This window comes from Oncorhynchus mykiss, chromosome 12 (assembly GCF_013265735.2).
Source record: "Oncorhynchus mykiss isolate Arlee chromosome 12, USDA_OmykA_1.1, whole genome shotgun sequence".
Classification (NCBI taxonomy): Eukaryota; Metazoa; Chordata; class Actinopteri; order Salmoniformes; family Salmonidae; genus Oncorhynchus; species Oncorhynchus mykiss.
Window position 1 is genome coordinate 4,653,174 of NC_048576.1, and position 20,875 is coordinate 4,674,048.

The 20,875-nt window shown below is 46.4% G+C and overlaps 1 protein-coding gene across 1 annotated transcript in view; it reads left to right on the top strand.

The window, feature by feature from the left end:
• LOC110536864 (A-kinase anchor protein 2) overlaps nt 1-20,875 on the top strand; it is a 219,385-nt gene that overhangs the window by 74,721 nt on the left and 123,789 nt on the right. The window contains exon 4 of the mRNA XM_036936737.1: nt 4,666-4,796. Within this exon, the coding sequence (XP_036792632.1) occupies nt 4,666-4,796 (131 nt within the window). The remainder of the gene's footprint in view (nt 1-4,665; nt 4,797-20,875) is intronic.

Sequence of the window (20,875 nt, forward strand, 5' to 3'; positions counted from 1 at the left end):
GCAGACGAGCGGCACTGGCGGCGCTGGAGAGGAGGAAGGCTCTGGAAGCGCCGGACTGAGTAGCTCTCGTAGCGCCGAACAGGCGGGAGACTCCGGCAGCGCTGGAGAGGAGGAAGCCCCTGTAATGATGGGCCGGAGAGACAGCCTGGTACGGGGGGCTGCCACCGGAGGGCTGGTGCGTGGAGGTGGTGACGGATAGACCGGGCCGTGCAGGCGCACTGGAGCTCTTGAGCACCGAGCCTGCCCAACCTTACCCGGTTGAATGGTCCCGGTCGCCCTGCCAGTGCGGCGAGGTGGAATAGCCCGCACTGGGCTATGCAGGCGAACCGGGGACACCGTGCGCAAGGCTGGTGCCATGTAAGCCGGCCCAAGGAGACGCACTGGAGACCAGATGCGTAGAGCCGGCTTCATGGCACTTGGCTCGATACCCACTCTAGCCCGGCCGATACGCGGAGCTGGAATGTACCGCACCGGGCTGTGCACCCGCACTGGGGACACCGTGCGCTCCATAGCATAACACGGTGCCTGCCCGGTCTCTCTAGCCCCCCGGTAACCACAGGAAGTTGGCTCAGGTCTCCTACCTGGCGTAGCCATACTCCCTGTGAGCCCCCCCCCAATAAATTTTTGGGGCTGACTCTCGGGCTTCCATCCGCTCTGCCGTGCTAGTTCCTCATAATGCCGCCTCTCTGCTTTTGCTGCCTCCAGCTCGGCCTTGGGGCGGCAATATTCTCCTGGCTCTGCCCAGGGTCCTTTCCCGTCTAGAATATCCTCCCAAGTCCATCTCTCCAAATAGTGCAGCCTCTCCCACTGCTGCTGCTGCTGCTCCTGCTGCTGCTTTTTCCGTTGCCCATTACCACGCCGCTTGGTCCTGTTGTGGTGGGTGATTCTGTAACGACGTTCGTCTGTAGGAGGAGAAGCGGACCAAAAAGCAGCGTGGTGGTTATTCATGTTCTTTAATGGAAAACTGAACGATACATGAAATAACTCAAATCTACAAAACAACAAACGGAACGTGAAAACCTATACAGCCTATCCTGTGACAACAAACACAGTGACAGGAACAATCACCCACAAACACACAGTGAAACCCAGGCTAGCTAAGTATGATTCTCAATCAGAGACAACTAATGACACCTGCCTCTGATTGAGAACCATACTAGGCCGAAAACATAGAAATGCCCCAAAACATAGAAAAACAAACATAGACTGCCCACCCAACTCACGCCCTGACCATACTAAATAAATACAAAACAACGGAAATAGAGGTCAGAACGTGACAGAAGGGCGCGCACTCGGTCACGCGCGCAGACCAGCTCTGCTTCATTCTAAAGTCCACTTACAAAATGGTCTCATTCTTCTTTATTTTTCAGAAAACAAGCCTGAAACAATGTCTAAAGACTGTTGACCTCTAAGCCATAAGAACTGCAATCTGGGTCCTAACCCTTATATGGTCCGATAGGCTTTCAATTGAAAACCACCTACATTAAAATAAATCCCACTTCCTGGACGGATTTTTCTCAGATTTTCGCTTGCCATATCAGTTCTGTTATACTCACAGACATTATTTTAACAGTTTTGGAAACTTTAGTGTTTTATATCCAATACTACCATGCATATGTATATCCTAGCTTCTGGGCCTGAGTAACAGGCAGTTTACATTGGGCACCTCATTCATCCAAACGTCCGAATACTGCCCCCTATCCCGAAGAAGCTAAAGAGACATAAAAATGCATATTTTTAGCTTCTTAGTCGCTCAGTTTTTACTGTTATTCTTTAGCTTTTTATCCTCTTATGTTTGTTGTGTAATAAATATGTCATTGTTTTTAACTATTGTTTTCCTGTAAAGCATATTGTTTTGCATTCCATGTCTGAAATGTGTTTTATAACTAAAACTTCATTTGATTTGACTTCTTGTTACCAATGTGTCCTGGTCAAAGTAATGCAGTAAATAGTTGTTCCATTTGGGACGAAGCCTGTGGCTTTGGGACAGTTAAAAGGCCAGTTGGCAGAGAACCTGAGGGACCTACTGGGTACATAACTTAATGGCATGTTTGCTTTATCTTGGCCAGGTCGCGGTTGTAAATGAGAACTTGTTCTCAACTAGACTACCTGCTTAAATAAAGGAGAAATATATATATATATATATATATATATATATATATATATATATATATATTTAAACATGTACTGGGCTGGACAATCATTGATTGATTTAAAAACCAATAGAAGAATCCTAAAATGCAGAGACCTTAAAACCGGTGTAATGTGTGTTCTCCGTCTGTATGTTTTGCAGTTTACCAATGGCTTTTCTAGGGTTGACCAGGGACGTGAGCATTACAGTAGTCAAGCCTGGATGAGTCTCTCTGTATCAGCCTGAGAGAGAAATGTACAGTACATAGATCAATAATAAATGGTTTGTTTACAGTGAAATGCAGAACTGGAATAACAAACTAGTCTGGAGTCTGGCTGCTCATTCTCAGATCTGTTTTCTAGTCAAGTGCCATTAACATAAGCCTGGCTGCTCATTCTCAGATCTGTTTTCTAGTCAAATGCCATAAACATAAATCTGTTTGAAGTTAGCCCTGTGCCGGTCTACTGTATAGTACACAATCTATCTGCTAATTGTTCAATGAGGTCTGTGCCTCTGTGTCAATCTGTGTGTCTCTGTCTCTGTCTCTCTGTCTCTCTGTCTCTCTGTCTCTCTGTGTGCCTCTGTCTCTCTGTGTCTCTGTCTCTCTGTGTGCCTCTGTCTCTCTGTGTCTCTGTCTCTCTGTGTCTCTGTCTCTCTGTGTCTCTGTCTCTGTGTCTCTCTGTGTCTGTCTCTCTGTGTCTCTGTCTCTGTCTCTCTGTGTCTCAGTCTCTCTGTGTGCCTCTCTGTGTGCCTCTGTCTCTCTGTGTCTCTCTGTGTCTCTCTTTATCTCTCTGTGTGCCTCTCTGTGTGTCTCTGTGTCTCTGTGTGTCTCTGTGTGTCTCTGTGTCTGTGTCTCTCTGTGTGTCTCTGTGTCTCTGTGTGTCTCTGTGTCTGTGTCTCTCTGTGTGTCTCTGTGTCTCTGTGTGTCTCTGTGTCTGTGTCTCTCTGTGTGTCTCTGTGTGTCTCTGTGTGTCTCTGTGTCTGTGTCTCTCTGTGTGTCTCTGTGTCTCTGTGTGTCTCTGTGTCTGTGTCTCTCTGTGTGTCTCTGTGTCTCTGTGTGTCTCTGTGTCTGTGTCTCTCTGTGTGTCTCTGTGTGTCTCTGTGTGAAACTTCTTAAATAGTATTCTGTTTAATTAAGTATATTTTCTGAAATCAAGTATACTTTAAATATTTGGATGTGATCATTTCGACTTTTCATCATCTAGCAGAATTCACTGCACACTACTGAGGAAGAAAATCCTATTTTCAAACCCACGTGTGTTCAAACAAAAGCTTATAACCAGAATAAGTGACACACTGTACCAGAATAAATGAATGATGGGGAACAAATGTGACTGTGCATTGGTTGACGCCTTCTCAGTACGGATGAGTAGAATGTTGATATTAGTTGCGTACCAGCCGATGTTTTTACTAAGCAGTATGTCCTAAATAGTGCACTATACTCAGAATATAGAACCGACTTCTATCGTCGGCATATGTGACATAGATATTAGTCAGAAACATTTATTTCAGCACCAAAATGTATTCTAAAAGTGTACAAGTTTTGGTCATCAAATCAAATAAAATGTTAGTGGTATCATACACGTGTTTATCAGATGTTATTGTGGGTGTAGCGAAATGCTTGTAGTCATGAAGTCACTATCACAACAGAGTTTTGTAAGATTTGTGGCAAGAGTTTTTTCACCTGAGACATTCTGCACCAAGCACCTTAACTAGATGTAAAACCTCCTGCACGAAAACATCAACATAAGTTACAGATTTCTTGAGTTATCCTAGATTCATTCTGTCTATTTTGAGGAAGTGATACTGCCTTCCTTCAGATAGTGTCTCATGGGGGAAAAACATCAGTAACTGCCACGGAACTGAATTCTTGTTTTTCTTAAATGAGAAACAGAAAAACACACATGGAATCAATAGTTCAGTTATTTAAGTAAGTAATAGATAAAACATCTGTCTGTCTGTCTGTCTGTCTGTCTGTCTGTCTGTCTGTCTGTCTGTCTGTCTGTCTGTCTGTCTGTCTTTTCCTATTGTCTGTCTGTCTGTCTGTCTGTCTTTTCCTATTGTCTGTCTGTCTGTCTGTCTGTCTGTCTGTTTGTCTGTCTGTCTGTCTGTCTGTCTGTCTGTCTGTCTGTCTGTCTGTCTGTCTGTCTTTTCCTATTGTCTGTCTGTCTGTCTGTCTTTTCCTATTGTCTGTCTGTCTGTCTGTCTGTCTGTCTGTCTGTCTGTCTGTCTGTCTGTCTGTCTGTCTGTCTGTCTGTCTGTCTGTCTGTCTGTCTGTCTGTCTGTCTTTTCCTATTGTCTGTCTGTCTGTCTGTCTTTTCCTATTGTCTGTCTGTCTGTCTGTCTGTCTGTCTGTCTGTCTGTCTGTCTGTTCTCCACTGGTTGACCCTTTTCTTGTGGCAACAGGTCACACATATTGCTGTTGTGATGTCACACTGTGGTATTTCACCCAGTAGATATGGGAATTTATCAAAAATTATTTTTATTTTTTCTAAACCTGTTGTCTCTTTTCTTATCTGTCTCTCTGTCACCAGTCTAAAGCCATGAGAGAGCGTTGGCTCCTACAAGGCACGTCCCCTGGAACTAACGACGAAGACGATGGCCGAAGAAGACAGCTGGAGAAGGACGAAGAGCAGGGGAAGAGACTGGAGGACACTATTCACAGGTACAAACATAGGAGAGGAAGAGACTGGGGGACACTATTCACAGGTACAAACATAGGAGAGGAAGAGACTGGAGGACACTATTTACAGTTGCACACACATGCAGTTAGTGATGGGAAGCAGAGGCTTTCTGAAGCCTTTCACCAAACTGTGCCAAGAACAGTTCGTTACTCTGAACACAACGCCCATTAGGAACACAACGGCCATTAGAACACAACGCCCATTAGAACACAACGCCCATTAGAACACAACGTCCATTAGAACACAATGCCATTAGAACACAACGCCCATTAGAACACAACGGCCATTAGAACACAACGCCCATTAGAACACAACGGCCATTAGAAACACAACGCCCATTAGAACACAACGCCCATTAGGAACACAACGGCCATTAGAACACAACTCCCATTAGAATACAACGCCCATTAGAACACAACGTCCATTAGAACACAACGCCCATTAGAACACAACGTCCATTAGAACACAATGCCATTAGAACACAACGCCCATTAGAACACAACGGCCATTAGAACACAACGCCCATTAGAACACAACGCCCATTAGAAACACAACGCCCATTAGAACACAACGCCCATTAGAACACAACGCCCATTAGAACACAACGCCCATTAGAACACAACGCCCATTAGAACACAACGCCCATTAGAACACAACGCCCATTAGAACACAACGCCCATTAGAACACAACGCCCATTAGAACACAACGCCCATTAGAACACAACGTCCATTAGAACACAATGCCATTAGAACACAACGCCCATTAGAACACAACGGCCATTAGAACACAACGCCCATTAGAACACAACGCCCATTAGAAACACAACGCCCATTAGAACACAACGCCCATTAGAACACAACGCCCATTAGAACACAACGCCCATTAGAACACAACGCCCATTAGAACACAACGCCCATTAGAACACAACGCCCATTAGAAACACAACGCCCATTAGAACACAACGCCCATTAGAACACAACGCCCATTAGAACACAACGCCCATTAGAACACAACGCCCATTAGAACACAACGCCCATTAGAACACAACGCCCATTAGTGACATCTGGTGGTCAATAAAAAGCAGCGTTTGACATTCATTTCAAAGTTTGCTCTCCACAATCTAACATCAAATCTCCGAGGCGCTGCGGTTCATTGCAGGTCGTCGTAGCCTAGAATCAGTTACCATTTCAGGTTGGAACCTTCCATCATCTGTCCCCCTGTTGCTGTGAATCCCTTGTTTTTGCTGTCAAAGTAGGTGGTAGGAGTAGGTGGTAGGAGTAGGTGGTAGGAGTAGGTGGCGTTATTTAGGATGCTTAATTAAGACAGAAGCTTATTACCATATTCATTTAAACAAATTGTTTGAACAACAATGTGCAGAAAGTGTATTGAAATAAAATATATTTGTAATAATAATAAGCATTCGCCAGATTTCAAGCTCATTTCCCTCTGTCAGTGTTCTGGTCCCTGACTTACTGAGCTACCAGTCAGACGACACGACATGAACAAATCCTGACTACACTGTAGACCTAACTACAGTGTCCAGTAGAGGTCAGTGTTTGAATGCAACTTGGAATAGAAGAAAAGCACCAGAAATCAGCGGGATTTCGCAAGTGATCAAACAAAGCTTCAGATGTCATTGATCATGTGATAATGTCACTTTGAAACGCGCATCGTTAGGCACATTGTGTCACGTCCCCCCCCCCCCCCCCCCCCGGCGCTTGAGGACGCCAGGCTGCCCTGCATCACGCCCTCCTATCCTCTATTAGTCACACCTGCCTTCCCTCATCACGCCCATCAGCGATATCTCACCTGGACTCACTCATCACCTGTTTATTACCTCCCCTATATTAGTCAGTCCCCTGCTCTGTTCCCTGCTGATGCATTGATTGTTTTTTGTCTGTATTACTCGTGTGCTGATGCTGTTCCTGTCTCGTTCCATGTCCGTTCCTTATTAAACGTTTGACTCCCCCGTACCTGCTTCGCCTCTCCAGCGTCATCCCATGTGAACACATTGTGATGGATCAGTAGTGCTTTGAAGAACCACGAGCATCGAAGCTCTGGCAGCACTCGTTCCGTCATTACAGTGTTGATTCTGTTCCGTTTTTTTGTTTTTGGAGAAGCAAAGGTAAGTACTTAATGTCTTGTGCTGACAAGTTGATGTATCTCAACCCGGTTGACCATCAGTTCCATCACGAGAGGTCACCTGGGCTTCCTGCTTTAGTTCGGCTTCTAATCACCACATCTTCAAAGTCCTTGATTGAATACCTGTTGGAGACGGGATGCAAATTGAAGAAAGTCTAGGTTGTCGGGTAGAGGTAGAGATGATATGATCCTTAACTCGCCTGTCAAACCGATTTCGTGTGAAACAAAAAGTCAGCGTTACGGGGCGATAGTCATTTAGTTCAGTTACCTTTCCAGGATAAGTGGCCCTGTCTACTGGTGACAGTGCGACAGTGTTGAGGCTGTGGGAGAAGTGTTGAGGCAGTGGGAGAAGTGTTGAGGCTGTGGGGAAGTGTTGAGGCTGTGGGGAAGTGTTGAGGATGTGGGCTGTGGGGAAGTGTTGAGGCTGTGGGGAAGTGTTGAGGCTGTGGGGAAGTGTTGAGGCTGTGGGCTGTGGGGAAGTGTTGAGGCTGTGGGGAAGTGTTGAGGCTGTGGGCTGTGGGGAAGTGTTGAGGCTGTGGGCTGTGGGGAAGTGTTGAGGCTGTGGGCTGTGGGGAAGTGTTGAGTCTGTGGGGAAGTGTTGAGGCTGTGGGCTGTGGGGAAGTGTTGAGGCTGTGGGCTGTGGGGAAGTGTTGAGGCTGTGGGCTGTGGGGAAGTGTTGAGGCTGTGGGGAAGTGTTGAGGCTGTGGGCTGTGGGGGAAGTGTTGAGGCTGTGGGCTGTGGGGAAGTGTTGAGGCTGTGGGGAAGTGTTGAGGCTGTGGGCTATGGGGAAGTGTTGAGGCTGTGGGCTGTGGGGAAGTGTTGAGGCTGTGGGCTGTGGGGAAGTGTTGAGTCTGTGGGGAAGTGTTGAGGCTGTGGGGGAAGTGTTGAGGCTGTGGAGAAGTGTTGAGGCTGTGGGCTGTGGGGGAAGTGTTGAGGCTGTGGGGGAAGTGTTGAGGCTGTGGGGGAAGTGTTGAGGCTGTGGGGAAGTGTTGAGGCTGTGGGGAACTCTATATCTTACGAATGAATGGGCCTAAATGTCATTCATGAAGTTTCATTAATGTCTGTAATGGCAGGTAATATCGTAGTTGATGCACGGTTTCTTTACGTAGATGAAGTGGACTGAAAGTCAGAGTCTTGATATCCTGCTCATTATGTAACACAGTCACTGAGTCATTCACACGTGAAAGAACCATTCTTCATGATTTTCCCTAACATAACGTAACAGTTCAGAAGAGTCCACTATAAGAAGTGGTATTCATTGCAGACACCTGATAGGCATAACTAATAAATAGGACATAGAGTTTTTTTTGTGCACTAGATTCAACTTTTTCCATATATAGTCATAGAGCATGTGATTAGTGGGCTTTCAATATGTTCTTTGCAGCAACACTTCCGGCCGTTAGACTGTTTAGTTAAACCGCAGCTAACAACCGTTCCTGTGTTGGCTAGAGACTAGAGAATCACATGGCCTATTCAGAGAGAGACACAGTGAGCCTCTGCTGCCTGTGGTACACCTCTCTCTTTCTCTGTGGTATAACTCTCTCTTTCTCTGTGGTATACCTCTCTCTTCCTCTGTGGTATACCTCTCTCTTCCTCTGTGGTATACCTCTCTTTCTCTGTGGTATACCTCTCTCTTCCTCTGTGGTATACCTCTCTTTCTCTGTGGTATACCTCTCTCTTTCTCAGTGGTATAACTCTCTCTCTCTCTGTGGTATACCTCTCCCTCTCTGTGGTACACCTCTCTCTTCCTCTGTGGTATACCTCCCTCTTCCTCTGTGGTACACCTCTCTCTTTCTCTGTGGTACACCTCTCTCTTTCTCTGTGGTACACCTCTCTCTTTCTCTGTGGTATACCTCTCTCTTCCTCTGTGGTACACCTCTCTCTTTCTCTGTGGTATACCTCTCTCTTTCTCTGTGGTATACCTCTCTTCCTCTGTGGTACACTTCTCTCCCTCTCTGTAGTATACCTCTCTCTTCCTCTGTGGTACACCTCTCTCTTTCTCTGTGGTATACCTCTCTCTTTCTCTGTGGTATAACTCTCTCTTTCTCTGTGGTACACCTCTCTCTTTCTCTGTGGTATACCTCTCTCTTTCTCTGTGGTACACCTCTCTCTTTCTCTGTGGTATGCTGAGCTGGTAGCTGAGGATGTGGCAGGTAGACAACCAGGCTGCAGCTCTATATTTGCCCCCCCTGTGGAACAGAACAGTGGCCCCAAAAATAAACGATGACAATCAGATGCTTTCCGTTGCGGAGAGAGACGGAGGTTTCAGTCATCTAGTCGAGGCGCTTATCCAGAGAGGCTTACAGGAGCATTAAGGGTTAAAGTGCCTTGTTCAAGAACACACCAACAGATGGTTTGTTTCTTCACCTAGTCACCTCAGGGATTCAAACCAGCAACCTTACAGTAACTGACCCAACACTCCACTAGGCTACAGAGACCGCTAGCTAACTATCTCTAGCATAAACCATACTCATAGAATAGACACTTCCTCTGGACAACAACATGGACACTTCCTCTGGACAACAACATGGACACTTCCTCTGGACAACAACATGGAGCAACACTCACAGATGCTCATGTTCAGATACAGTGCCTTGCGAAAGTATTCGGCCCCCTTGAACTTTGCGACCTTTTGCCACATTTCAGGCTTCAAACATAAAGATATACAACTGTATTTTTTGTGAAGAATCAACAACAAGTGGGACACAATCATGAAGTAGAACGACATTTATTGGATATTTCAAACTTTTTTAACAAATCAAAAACTGAAAAATTGGGCGTGCAAAATTATTCAGCCCCCTTAAGTTAATAATTTGTAGCGCCACCTTTTGCTGCGATTACAGCTCTAAGTCGCTTGGGGTATGTCTCTATCAGTCTCTATCAGTTTTGCACATCGAGAGATACTTTCGCAAGGCACTGTACATCAACTTGTCAGCACAAGACATTAAGTACTTACCTTCTCCAAAAACAGAACAGAATCAACACTGCAATGTAATGATGGAACAATTGATACCAGAGCTCCGATGCGCCGATGCAGTTTTCAAAGCACTACTAATACGACACAATGTACCTACCGATGTACGTTTCAAAGTGACATTATCACTTTTTTTTATTCTTTTAATAATTTTGATTTCACCTTTATTTAGGTAGGCTAGTCGAGAACACCTTTATTTAACCGGGTAGGCTAGTTGAGAACACCTTTATTTAACCAGGCAGGCTAGTCGAGAACAAGTTCTCATTTACAACTGCAACCTGGCCAAGATAAAGCAAAGCAGTTCGACACAAACAACAACACAGAGTTGAAAACGTTGAATAAACAAACATACAGTCAATAATACAGTTGAAAAAGTCTATATACAATGAGTCCAAATGACGATAAGGGAGGTAAAGGCAATAAATAGGCCATGTGGCGAAAAAATTACAATATAGCAATTAAACACTGGAATGATATATGTGCAGAAGATGAGTGTTCAAGTAGAGATACTGGGGGGCAAAGGAGCAAAATAAATCAAATAAATAACAGTATGGGGATGAGGTAGTTGATGGGCTATTTACAGATGGGCTATGTACAGTTGCAGTGATCTGTGAGCTGCTCTGACAGCTGGTGCTTAAAGCTAGTGAGGGAGATAAGTGTTTCCAGTTTCAAAGATTTCTGTAGTTCGTTCCAGTCATTGGCAGCAGAGAACTGGAAGGAAAGGCGGCCGAAGGATAAATTGGCTTTGGGGGTGACCAGTGAAATATACCTGCTGGAGCGCGTGCTACGGGTGGGTGCTGTTATGATGACCAGTGAGCTGAGATAAGGCAGGGTTTTGCCTAGCAGACTTATAGATAACCTGGAGCCAGTGGGTTTGGAGACGAATATGAAGCGAGGGCCAGCCAACGAGAGCATACAGGTCGCAGTGGTGGGTTGTATATGGGGCTTTGGTAACAAAACGGATGGCACTGTGATAGACTGGATCCAGGTTGTTGAGTAGAGTGTTGGAGGCTATTTTGTAAATGACATTGCCGAAGTCAAGGATCGGTAGGATAGTCAGTTTTACGAGGGTATGTTTGGCAGCATGAGTGAAGGATGCTATGTTCTGAAATACGGCTCTAAATTTAATGGATTTGGATTGGATATGTTTAATATGAGTCTGGAAGGAGAGTGTACAATCTAACCAGACACCTAGGTATTTGTAGTTGTCCACATATTCTAAGTCAGAGCCGTCCAGAGTAGTGATGCTGGACTGCGGGCAGGTATGGGCAGCGATCGTTTGAAGAGCATGCATTTAGTTTTACTTGTATTTAAGAGTAGTTGGAGGCCATGGAAGGAGAGTTGTATGGCATTGAAGCTCGTCTGGAGGTTAGTTAACACAGTGTCCAAAGAAGGGCCAGATGTATACAGAATGGTGTCGTCTGCATAGAGGTAGATCAGAGAATCACCAGCAGCAAGAGCGACATCATTGATGTATACAGAGAAAAGAGTTGTCCCGAGGATTTAACCCTGTGGCACCCCCATAGAGACTGCCAGAGGCCCGGACAACAGACCCTCCGATTTGACACACTGAACTCTATCAGAGAAGTAGTTGGTGAACCAGGCAAGGCAGTCATTTGAGAAACCAAGGCTGTCGAGTCTGCCGATAAGGATGTGGTGATTGACAGAGTCGAAAGCCTTGGCCAGGTCGATGAATACGGCTGCACAATATTGTCTCTTATTGATGGCGGTTATGATATCGTTCAGGACCTTGAGCGTGGCTGAGGTGCACCAGCTCTGAAACCAGATTGCATAGCGGAGAAGGTTGAACAGGCTAGTATTAAGGGTTGCAACAATTTTGGTGGATAATTTTAGAAAGAGAGGGTCCAGATTGTCTTTCAGAACATCAGCTATCTGGATTTTGGTGAAGGAGAAATGGGGGAGACTTGGGCAAGTTTCTGTGGAGGGTGCCGGGCAGTTGACCGGGGTAGGGGTAGCCAGGTGGAAGGCATGGCCAGCCGTAGAAAAATGCTAATTGAGATTCTCAATTATCGCGGATGTATCTGTGGTGACAGTGTTTCCTAGCCTTAGTGCAGTTGGCAGCTGGGAGGAGGTGCTCTTATTCTCCATGGACTTTACAGTGTCCCAGAACTTTTTGGAGTTTGTGCTACAGGATGCAAATTGCTGTTTGCAAAAAGCTAGCCTTTGCTTTCCTAACTGCCTGTGTATATTGGTTCCTAACTTCCCTGAAAAGTTGCATATCACGGGGGCTATTCGATGCTAATGCAGTACGCCACAGGATGTTTTTGTGCTGGTCAAGGGCGCTCAGGTCTGGAGTGAACCAAGGGCTGTATCTGTTCCTGGTTCTACATTTTTTGAATGGGGCATGCTTATTTAAGATGGTGAGGAAAGCACTTTTAAAGAATAACCAGGCATCCTCTACTGATGGAATGAGGTCAATATTATTCCAGGATACCCTGGCCAGGTCGATTAGAGAGGCCTGCTCGCTGAAGTGTTTTAGGGAGCGTTTGACAGAGATGAGAGGTGGTCGTTTGACCGCAGACCCATTACGGACGCAGGCAATGAGGCAGTGATCGCTGAAATCCTGGTTGAAAACAGCAGAGGTGTATTTGGAGGGCATTGATCATTTGTGTGAGATTGAGGGCATCAATCTTAGATTTTAGGATGGCCGCGGTGTTAAGCATGTCCCAGTTTAGGTCACCTAACAGCATAAGCTCTGACGATAGATGGGGGGCAATCAATTCACATATGGTGTCCAGGGCACAGCTGGAGGCAGAGAGTGGTCGATAGCAAGCGGCAACAGAGAGAGACTTGTTTCTGGGAAGGTGGATTTTTAAAAGTAAAAGCTCAAATTGTTTGGGAACAGACCTGGATAGTAAGAAAAAATGTTGCAGGCTTTCGCTGCAGTAGAATGCAACTCCGACCCCTTTGGCAGTTCTATCTTGTCGGAAAATGTTATAGTTAGGGATGGAAATTTCACGGTTTTTGGTGGTCTTCCTAAGCCAGGATTCAGACACGTGATGAATCACGTCTGAAGTTTTGTTTATCACATGCGAGATCCCACTGATTTCTTGTGTTTTCTTCGATTCCAGGTTGCATTCAAACACTGACCTCTACTGGACACCGTAGTTAGGCCTACAATGTAGTCAGGATTTGGTGATGTGTCATCTGACTGGTAGCTTGGTGAGTAGAGTCAGGGACCAGAACACTGACAGAAGGAACGAGGTTGAATCCTGGCGAATGTTTATTATTATTACAAATATATTTTATGACAATAGACAGAGGAGATGAGAGGAGGAGGAGAGGAAAACAGAGGAGAGTAAAACAGAGGATAGGATAGGAGAGGAGAGGAGAGGAGAGGAGAGGAGAGGAGAGGAGAGGAGAGGAGAGGAGAGGAGAGGAGAGGAGAGGAGAGGAGAGGAGAGGAGAGGAGAGGAGAACAGGGGAGAACAGGGGAGAACAGAGGAAAGGAGAACAGAGAGGAAAACAGAGGAGAGGAGATGAGAGGACAACAGAGGAGAGGAGAGGAGAGGACAACAGAGGAGAGGAGAGGAGAGGACAACAGAGGAGAGGAGAGGAGAGGAGAGGAGAGGAGAGGAGAGGAGAGGAGAGGAGATGATAGGACAACAGAGGAGAGGAGAGGACAACAGAGGAGAGTAGAGGAGAGGAGAGGAGAGGAGAGGAGAGGAGAGGAGAGGAGAGGAGAGGAGAGGAGAGGAGAGGAGAGGAGAGGAGATGATAGGACAACAGAGGAGAGGAGAGGAGAGGAGAGGAGAGGAGAGGAGAGGAGAGGAGAGGAAAGGAGAGGAGAGGAGAGGAGAGGAAAAGAGAGGAGAGGAGAGGAGAGGAGAGGAGAGGAGAGGAGAGGAGAGGAGAGGAGAGGAGAGGAGAGGAGAGGAGAACAGGGGAGAACAGAGGAGAGGAAAACAGAGGAGAGGAGATGAGAGGACAACAGAGGAGAGGAGAGGAGAGGAGAGGAGAACAGAGGTGAGGAGAGGAGAACAGAGGAGAACAGAGGAGAGGAGAGGAGAGGAGAGGAGAGGAGAGGAGAGGAGAGGAGAGGAGAGGAGAGGAGAGGAGATGATAGGACAACAGAGGAGAGGAGAGGAGAGGACAACAGAGGAGAGGAGAGGAGAACAGAGGAGAACAGAGGAGAGGAGAGGAGAGGAGAGGAGAGGAGAGGAGAGGAGAGGAGAGGAGAGGAGAGGAGATGATAGGACAACAGAGGAGAGGAGAGGACAACAGAGGAGAGGAGAGGACAACAGGAGAGGAGAGGAGAGGAGAGGAGAGGAGAGGAGAGGAGAAGAGAAGAGAAGAGAAGAGAAGAGAAGAGAAGAGTAGAGAAGAGAAGAGAAGAGAAGAGAAGAGAAGAGAAGAGAAGAGAAGAGAAGAGAGGAGAGGAGAGGAGAGGAGAGGAGATGATAGGACAACAGAGGAGAGGAGAGGACAACAGAGGAGAGGAGAGGAGAGGAGAGGAGAGGAGAGGAGAGGAGAAGAGAGGATGGGATAGGATAGGAGAGGAGAGGAGAGGAGAGGAGAGGAGAGGAGAGGAGAGGAGAGGAGAGGAGAGGATGGGATAGGAGAGGAGAGGAGAGGAGAGGAGAGGAGAGGAGAGGAGAGGAGAGGAGAGGAGAGGAGAGGAGAGGAGAGGAGAGGAGAGGAGAGGAGAGGAGAGGAGAGGAGAGGAGAGGAGAGGAGAGTAGAGGAGAGGAGAGAACAGCTAAATAACATCTCTGTGAATTTATGCTTTATTATATTCAGTTTGATCATTTGCCATCCAGGCAGAGAGAAATTAGATGGTTCAACGTTTGTTAACGGGCAGAGCAGGGACAGACTTCGACCAGAAACCGACCCGGGCATTTTCTAACAGATCGGCCCCTATTGTTGGTCAAATAATGATTGTTCTGAACTAGACCTGAGAGTTCAATCTAGGGAAGTGTTCCAGTGTTTATCTAGTCTCTCTGTCTGTTTGACAGAGCGAGAGTGATACCTAATATGGTGAGTAGCTCACATTGGGACCTGTCCTCAGTTCTTCCACAGCAGACAGAGAGAGGAAGAAAGGAAGGAAAGGAAGGAAGGAAGGAAAGGAGAGGTTGATTAAAGAGGAGGGAACGATAATTTGATTAAAGAGGAGGAAAAGAGAGGTGGACTAAAGAGGAAAGCTATTGTGTTTAATATTTCATGATAAGCAGTCAGTCCTCTGTATTATATTTCATGATAAGCAGTCAGTCCTCTGTATTATAGTTCATGATAAGCAGTCAGTCCTCTGTATTATAGTTCATGATAAGCAGTCAGTCCTCTGTATTATAGTTCATGATAAGCAGTCAGATCTCTGTATTATATTTCATGATAAGCAGTCAGATCTCTGTATTATATTTAATGATAAGCAGTCAGTCCTCTGTATTATAGTTCATGATAAGCAGTCAGATCTCTGTATTATATTTCATGATAAGCAGTCAGTCCTCTGTATTATATTTCATGATAAGCAGTCAGTCCTCTGTATTATATTTCATGATAAGCAGTCAGTCCTCTGTATTATATTTCATGATAAGCAGTCAGTCCTCTGTATTATAGTTCATGATAAGCAGTCAGATCTCTGTATTATATTTCATGATAAGCAGTCAGTCCTCTGTATTATATTTCATGATAAGCAGTCAGATCTCTGTATTATATTTCATGATAAGCAGTCAGATATCTGTATACTTTGCCTTCTTTAATCTGGGACAGCCTCCTAAATAGCACACTAGCCCCTATGCAGTTGCCTCTGTTGCCCAGAGCCCATAAGGAATAGGGTGCTATTTGGGATGAACACTTTGATCTGTGCTACCAGGCCGCTCGTTTCTGCTCTGGTCCTTAACACACAATATACATACTAGAGGTTGACCGATCAATAACACAATGATATGTTCCACAACGCACAGTAGGCTAGGTCATCTCTACACGAATCAGTGATAATATAGACGATGAGGAACAGGAAGAGAGGGTGGGAGAAGGAGGAGGCAGATGAGGAGGCAGATGAGAAGGCAGATGAGGAGGAGAATGAGGAAGAAGAGACGGAAGATGAGGGAGAATGTATCCTGTCAGATGGTATGGTATGCTACATACCTCAGGTCTCCTGTTAGAGGGTATGGTATGCTACATACCTCAGGTCTCCTGTTAGAGGGTATGGTATGCTACATAACTCAGGTCTCCTGTTTGAGGGTATGGTATGCTACATACCTAAGGTCTCCTGTTAGAGGGTATGCTACATACCTCAGGTCTCCTGTTAGAGGGTATGGTATGCTACATACCTCAGGTCTCCTGTTAGAGGGTATGCTACATACCTCAGCTCTCCTGTTAGAGGGTATGCTACATACCTCAGGTCTCCTGTTAGAGGGTATGGTATGCTACATACCTCAGGTCTCCTGATAGAGGGTATGGTACATACCTCAGGTCTCCTGTTAGAGGGTATGCTACATACCTCAGGTCTCCTGTTAGAGGGTATGGTATGCTACATAACTCAGGTCTCCTGTTTGAAGGTATGGTATGCTACATACCTCAGGTCTCCTGTTAGAGGGTATGCTACATACCTCAGCTCTCCTGTTAGAGGGTATGCTACATACCTCAGGTCTCCTGTTAGAGGGTATGGTATGGTACATACCTCAGGTCTCCTGTTAGAGGGTATGCTACATACCTCAGGTCTCCTGTTAGAGGGTATGGTATGCTACATAACTCAGGTCTCCTGTTTGAGGGTATGGTATGCTACATACCTCAGGTATCCTGTTAGAGGGTATGCTACATACCCCAGGTCTCCTGTTAGAGAGTATGGTATGCTATATACCTCAGGTCTCCTGTTAGAGGGTATTCTACATACCTCAGGTCTCCTGTTAGAGGGTATGGTATGCTACATACCTCAGGTATCCTGTTAGAGGGTATGGTATGCTACATACCTCAGGTCTCCTGTTAGAGGGTATGGTATGCTACATACCTCAAGTCTCCTGTTAGAGGGTATGCTACATACCTCAGGTCTCCTGTTTGAGGGTATGTATGCTACATACCTCAGGTCTCCTGTTAAAGGGTATGTTACATACCTCAGGTATCCTGTTAGAGGGTATGCTACATACCTCAGGTCTCCTGTTAGAGGGTAAGGTATGCTACATACCTCAGGTCTCCTGTTAGAGGGTATGGTATACTACATACCTCAGGTCTCCTGTTAGAGGGTATTCTACATACCTCATGTCTCCTGTTAGAGGGTATGCTACATACCTCAGGTCTCCTGTTAGAGGGTATGCTACATACCTCAGGTCTCCTGTTAGAGGGTATGCTACATACCCCAGGTCTCCTGTTAGAGGGTATGCAACATACCCCAGGTCTCCTGTCAGAGGGTATGGTATGCTACATACCTCAGGTCTCCTGTTAGAGGGTGTGGTATGCTACATACCTCAGGTCTCCTGTTAGAGGGTGTGGTATGCTACATACCCCTGGTCTCCTGTTAGAGGGTGTGGTATGCTACATACCCCAGGTCTCCTGTTAGAGTGTGTGTTATGCTACATACCCCAGGTCTCCTGTTCGAGGGTATGGTATGCTACATACCCCAGGTCTCCTGTTAGAGGGTATGGTATGCTACATACCCCAGGTCTCCTTTTAGAGGGTGTGGTATGCTACACACCCCAGGTCTCCTGTTAGAGGGTGTGGTATGCTACATACCCCAGGTCTCCTGTTAGAGGGTATGCTACATACCCCAGGTCTCCTGTTAGAGGGTATGCTACATACCTCAGCTCTCCTGTTAGAGGGTATGCTACATACCCCAGGTCTCCTGTTAGAGGGTGTGGTATGCTACATACCCCAGGTCTCCTGTTAGAGGGTGTGGATATGTCTGATGTACATCCCTGCACCACCTTGTCCGTTTCTCTCTCTCCTATAGAGAACATCTCCTCAAATGTCCCCCACAGAGCTGGGACTTACAGCCTTGAGCGTGTGTCGGAGGGGAAGGGAACTACATCACCATACACTCATACACCCTCCGGACAGTTTATTAGGTATACCATAATAATGGCTATTGAAGCATGTAGACAGGCATTGAGGCTTTTAGTTACTGTTCGATTAAACATTAGACTGGACAAAACTAGTGCCCTAAGTGACTGAGCCTGGTATGATCAGCTCCTGGTGCACCGGTTCCAGTACCTCAGAAACGGCCTCCTGGGCTTTTCACGCACGACAGTGTCTCGGGTTTACTGAGAATGATGCAACAAACCAAAACATCCAGTCAGCAGCAGTCCTGTGGGCGATAACAGCTGGTTGATGAGAGGTTAAAGATGAATGGGAAGAATCATGCAACACTAAACAATTGAGGAGTGGAAAAACATTGCCTGGTCCGACGAATCTCAGTTCCTGTTGAGTCATGCTGATGGCAGAGTCAGGATTTGGTTTAAGTAGCATGACTCCATGACCCCATCCTGCCTGGTGTCAACGTTACAGGCTGGTGACGGTGGTGGACCGCTGTCCAATCTGCAGCAACTGAGTGATGCCATTGAATCAGCATGGGCCAACATCCCTGTTGAACATTTATGACTTGTAGAATCCATGCCCCGAAGAATACAAGTTGTTCTGGAGGCAAAGTGGGATGCGAGCCGCTACTAGATGGGTGAATCTTAGAAACTGGCACACACATACATACACACACCCATACACAGACACACACACACAGACAGACACACACACACACACACAGGCATGAACACACACACAGGCACACACACACAGACATGAACACACACACAGACACACACACACACAGACACACAGACACACAGACACAGACACACACACAGTGGAGGCCTCGGGGACCAATAAGCTCGGCTGGGAGATTCAGACAGGAAGAGGGAGAAGGAGAAGTCAAGATTGGGAGGGGAGCTTGTGGGAGGACATCATCATTAACTTTGCCAACGCCTCTCCCTCTCTATCTTATTCTCTCTCTCTAGTCTCTCTCTCTCTCTCCCTCTCTCTCTCTGCTCTCTCCCCCTCTCTCTTTATCTCTCTCTCTCGCTCTTTCATGCTCTTTCTCTCTCTCTCTCTCGCTCTTTCACGCTCTTTCTCTCTTTTTCTTCTCTCACTCCGCTGCCCTGCAATTGAAAGTAGTTGCTCTGATCAAAGTAGCCACCTTATAAACATTCAGGGTGAGTCGATGAGGCTCCAACCAGAGAAGGGAGTTCGTCGGTAAGCAGTAAACTAAAGATAATAAACAGTCCTAAACATAGAGGTCATATGTTTGTTGTTCTGAGAGACACATGCTGAGGGAAATCCAGAAAGCCTGTTATAGCTGTACAGTACACCCACAGTTCCCTCTCTAATCAGGCTTCTCACAGGGCAGCTTTGTGGTCCTCTCCCCGTCTGACTGGTGATTGCTCATATCAATCTGTTGTGTACAATACCAATTAAACTTTGCTGTAGCATTATGGTCTGACAAAGGAGCTGATAGTGGACTATAGGGAAACGGAGGGCCATAATGTTTCTTCCCTCCTTTCAATAGATTTATCACGGGGCCTCAGAGCCTCAAAAAGTTCTCTGCACCACTGAGAGCATCTTGACTGGCTGTATCACCGCTTGGTATGGCAATTGCTCGGCGCTACAGAAGGTGGTGCGTACGGCCCAGTACATCGCTGGGGCTGAACCCCCTGCCATCCAGGACCTCTATACCAAGCGGTGTCAGTCTCCAGCCATAGATTGTTCTCTCTGCTACCGCACGTCAACTGGTACCGGAGCGCTAAGTCTGGAAGCAACTGAACCCTGAACAGCTTCTAACCCCAAGCCATAAGACTGCTAAATAGTTAGTTAAACAGTTAACTAAATAGTTAACACACTGGACTCTACCCAGCACACTGGACTCTACCCCACACACTGGACTCTACCCAGCACACTGGACTCTACCCAGCACACTGGACTCTACCCCACACACTGGACTCTACCCCACACACTGGACTCTACCCAGCACACTGGACTCTACCCCACACACTGGACTCTACCCAACACACTGGACTCTACCCCAACACACTGGACTCTACCCAGCACACTGGACTCTACCCCACACTGGACTCTACCCAACACACTGGACTCTACCCAACACACTGGACTCTACCCAACACACTGGACTCTACCCCAACACACTGGACTCTACCCAACACACTGGACTCTACCCCAACACACTCACACATACTTACTTTGACATTCCAATACACACACACACACACACACACACACACACACACACACACACACACACATAACATTTTATTGGTCACATACACGTGTTTAGCAGATGTTATTGTGGGGCGTAGTGAAATGCTTGTGCTTTTAGCTCCAACAGAGCAGTAGTTAGTATCTAACAAGTAAAATCTAACAATTCCATAACACTACACACAATACACACATCTAAGTAAAGGAATGAAATAAGAATATGTACATGTAAATAAATAAAAAATATGGATGAGCGATGGCCGAGCGGTAGTATTAAATACAGTATATACATATGACATGAGTAATAATATGTAAACATTATTATTAAAGCCTCTTACTGATCCCTTCGCGCGCCAATCCCTTTAGCCTCTTACTGATCCCTTCGCGCGCCAATCCCTTTAGCCTCTTACTGATCCCTTCGCGCGCCAATCCCTTTAGCCTCTTACTGATCCCTTCGCGCGCCAATCCCTTTAGCCTCTTACTGATCCCTTCGCGCGCCAATCCCTTTAGCCTCTTATTGATCCCTTCGCGCACCAATCCCTTTAGCCTCTTACTGATCCCTTCGCGCGCCAATCCCTTTAGCCTCTTACTGATCCCTTCGCGCGCCAATCCCTTTAGCCTCTTACTGATCCCTTCGCGCGCCAATCCCTTTAGCCTCTTACTGATCCCTTCGCGCGCCAATCCCTTTAGCCTCTTACTGATCCCTTCGCGCGCCAATCCCTTTAGCGGGA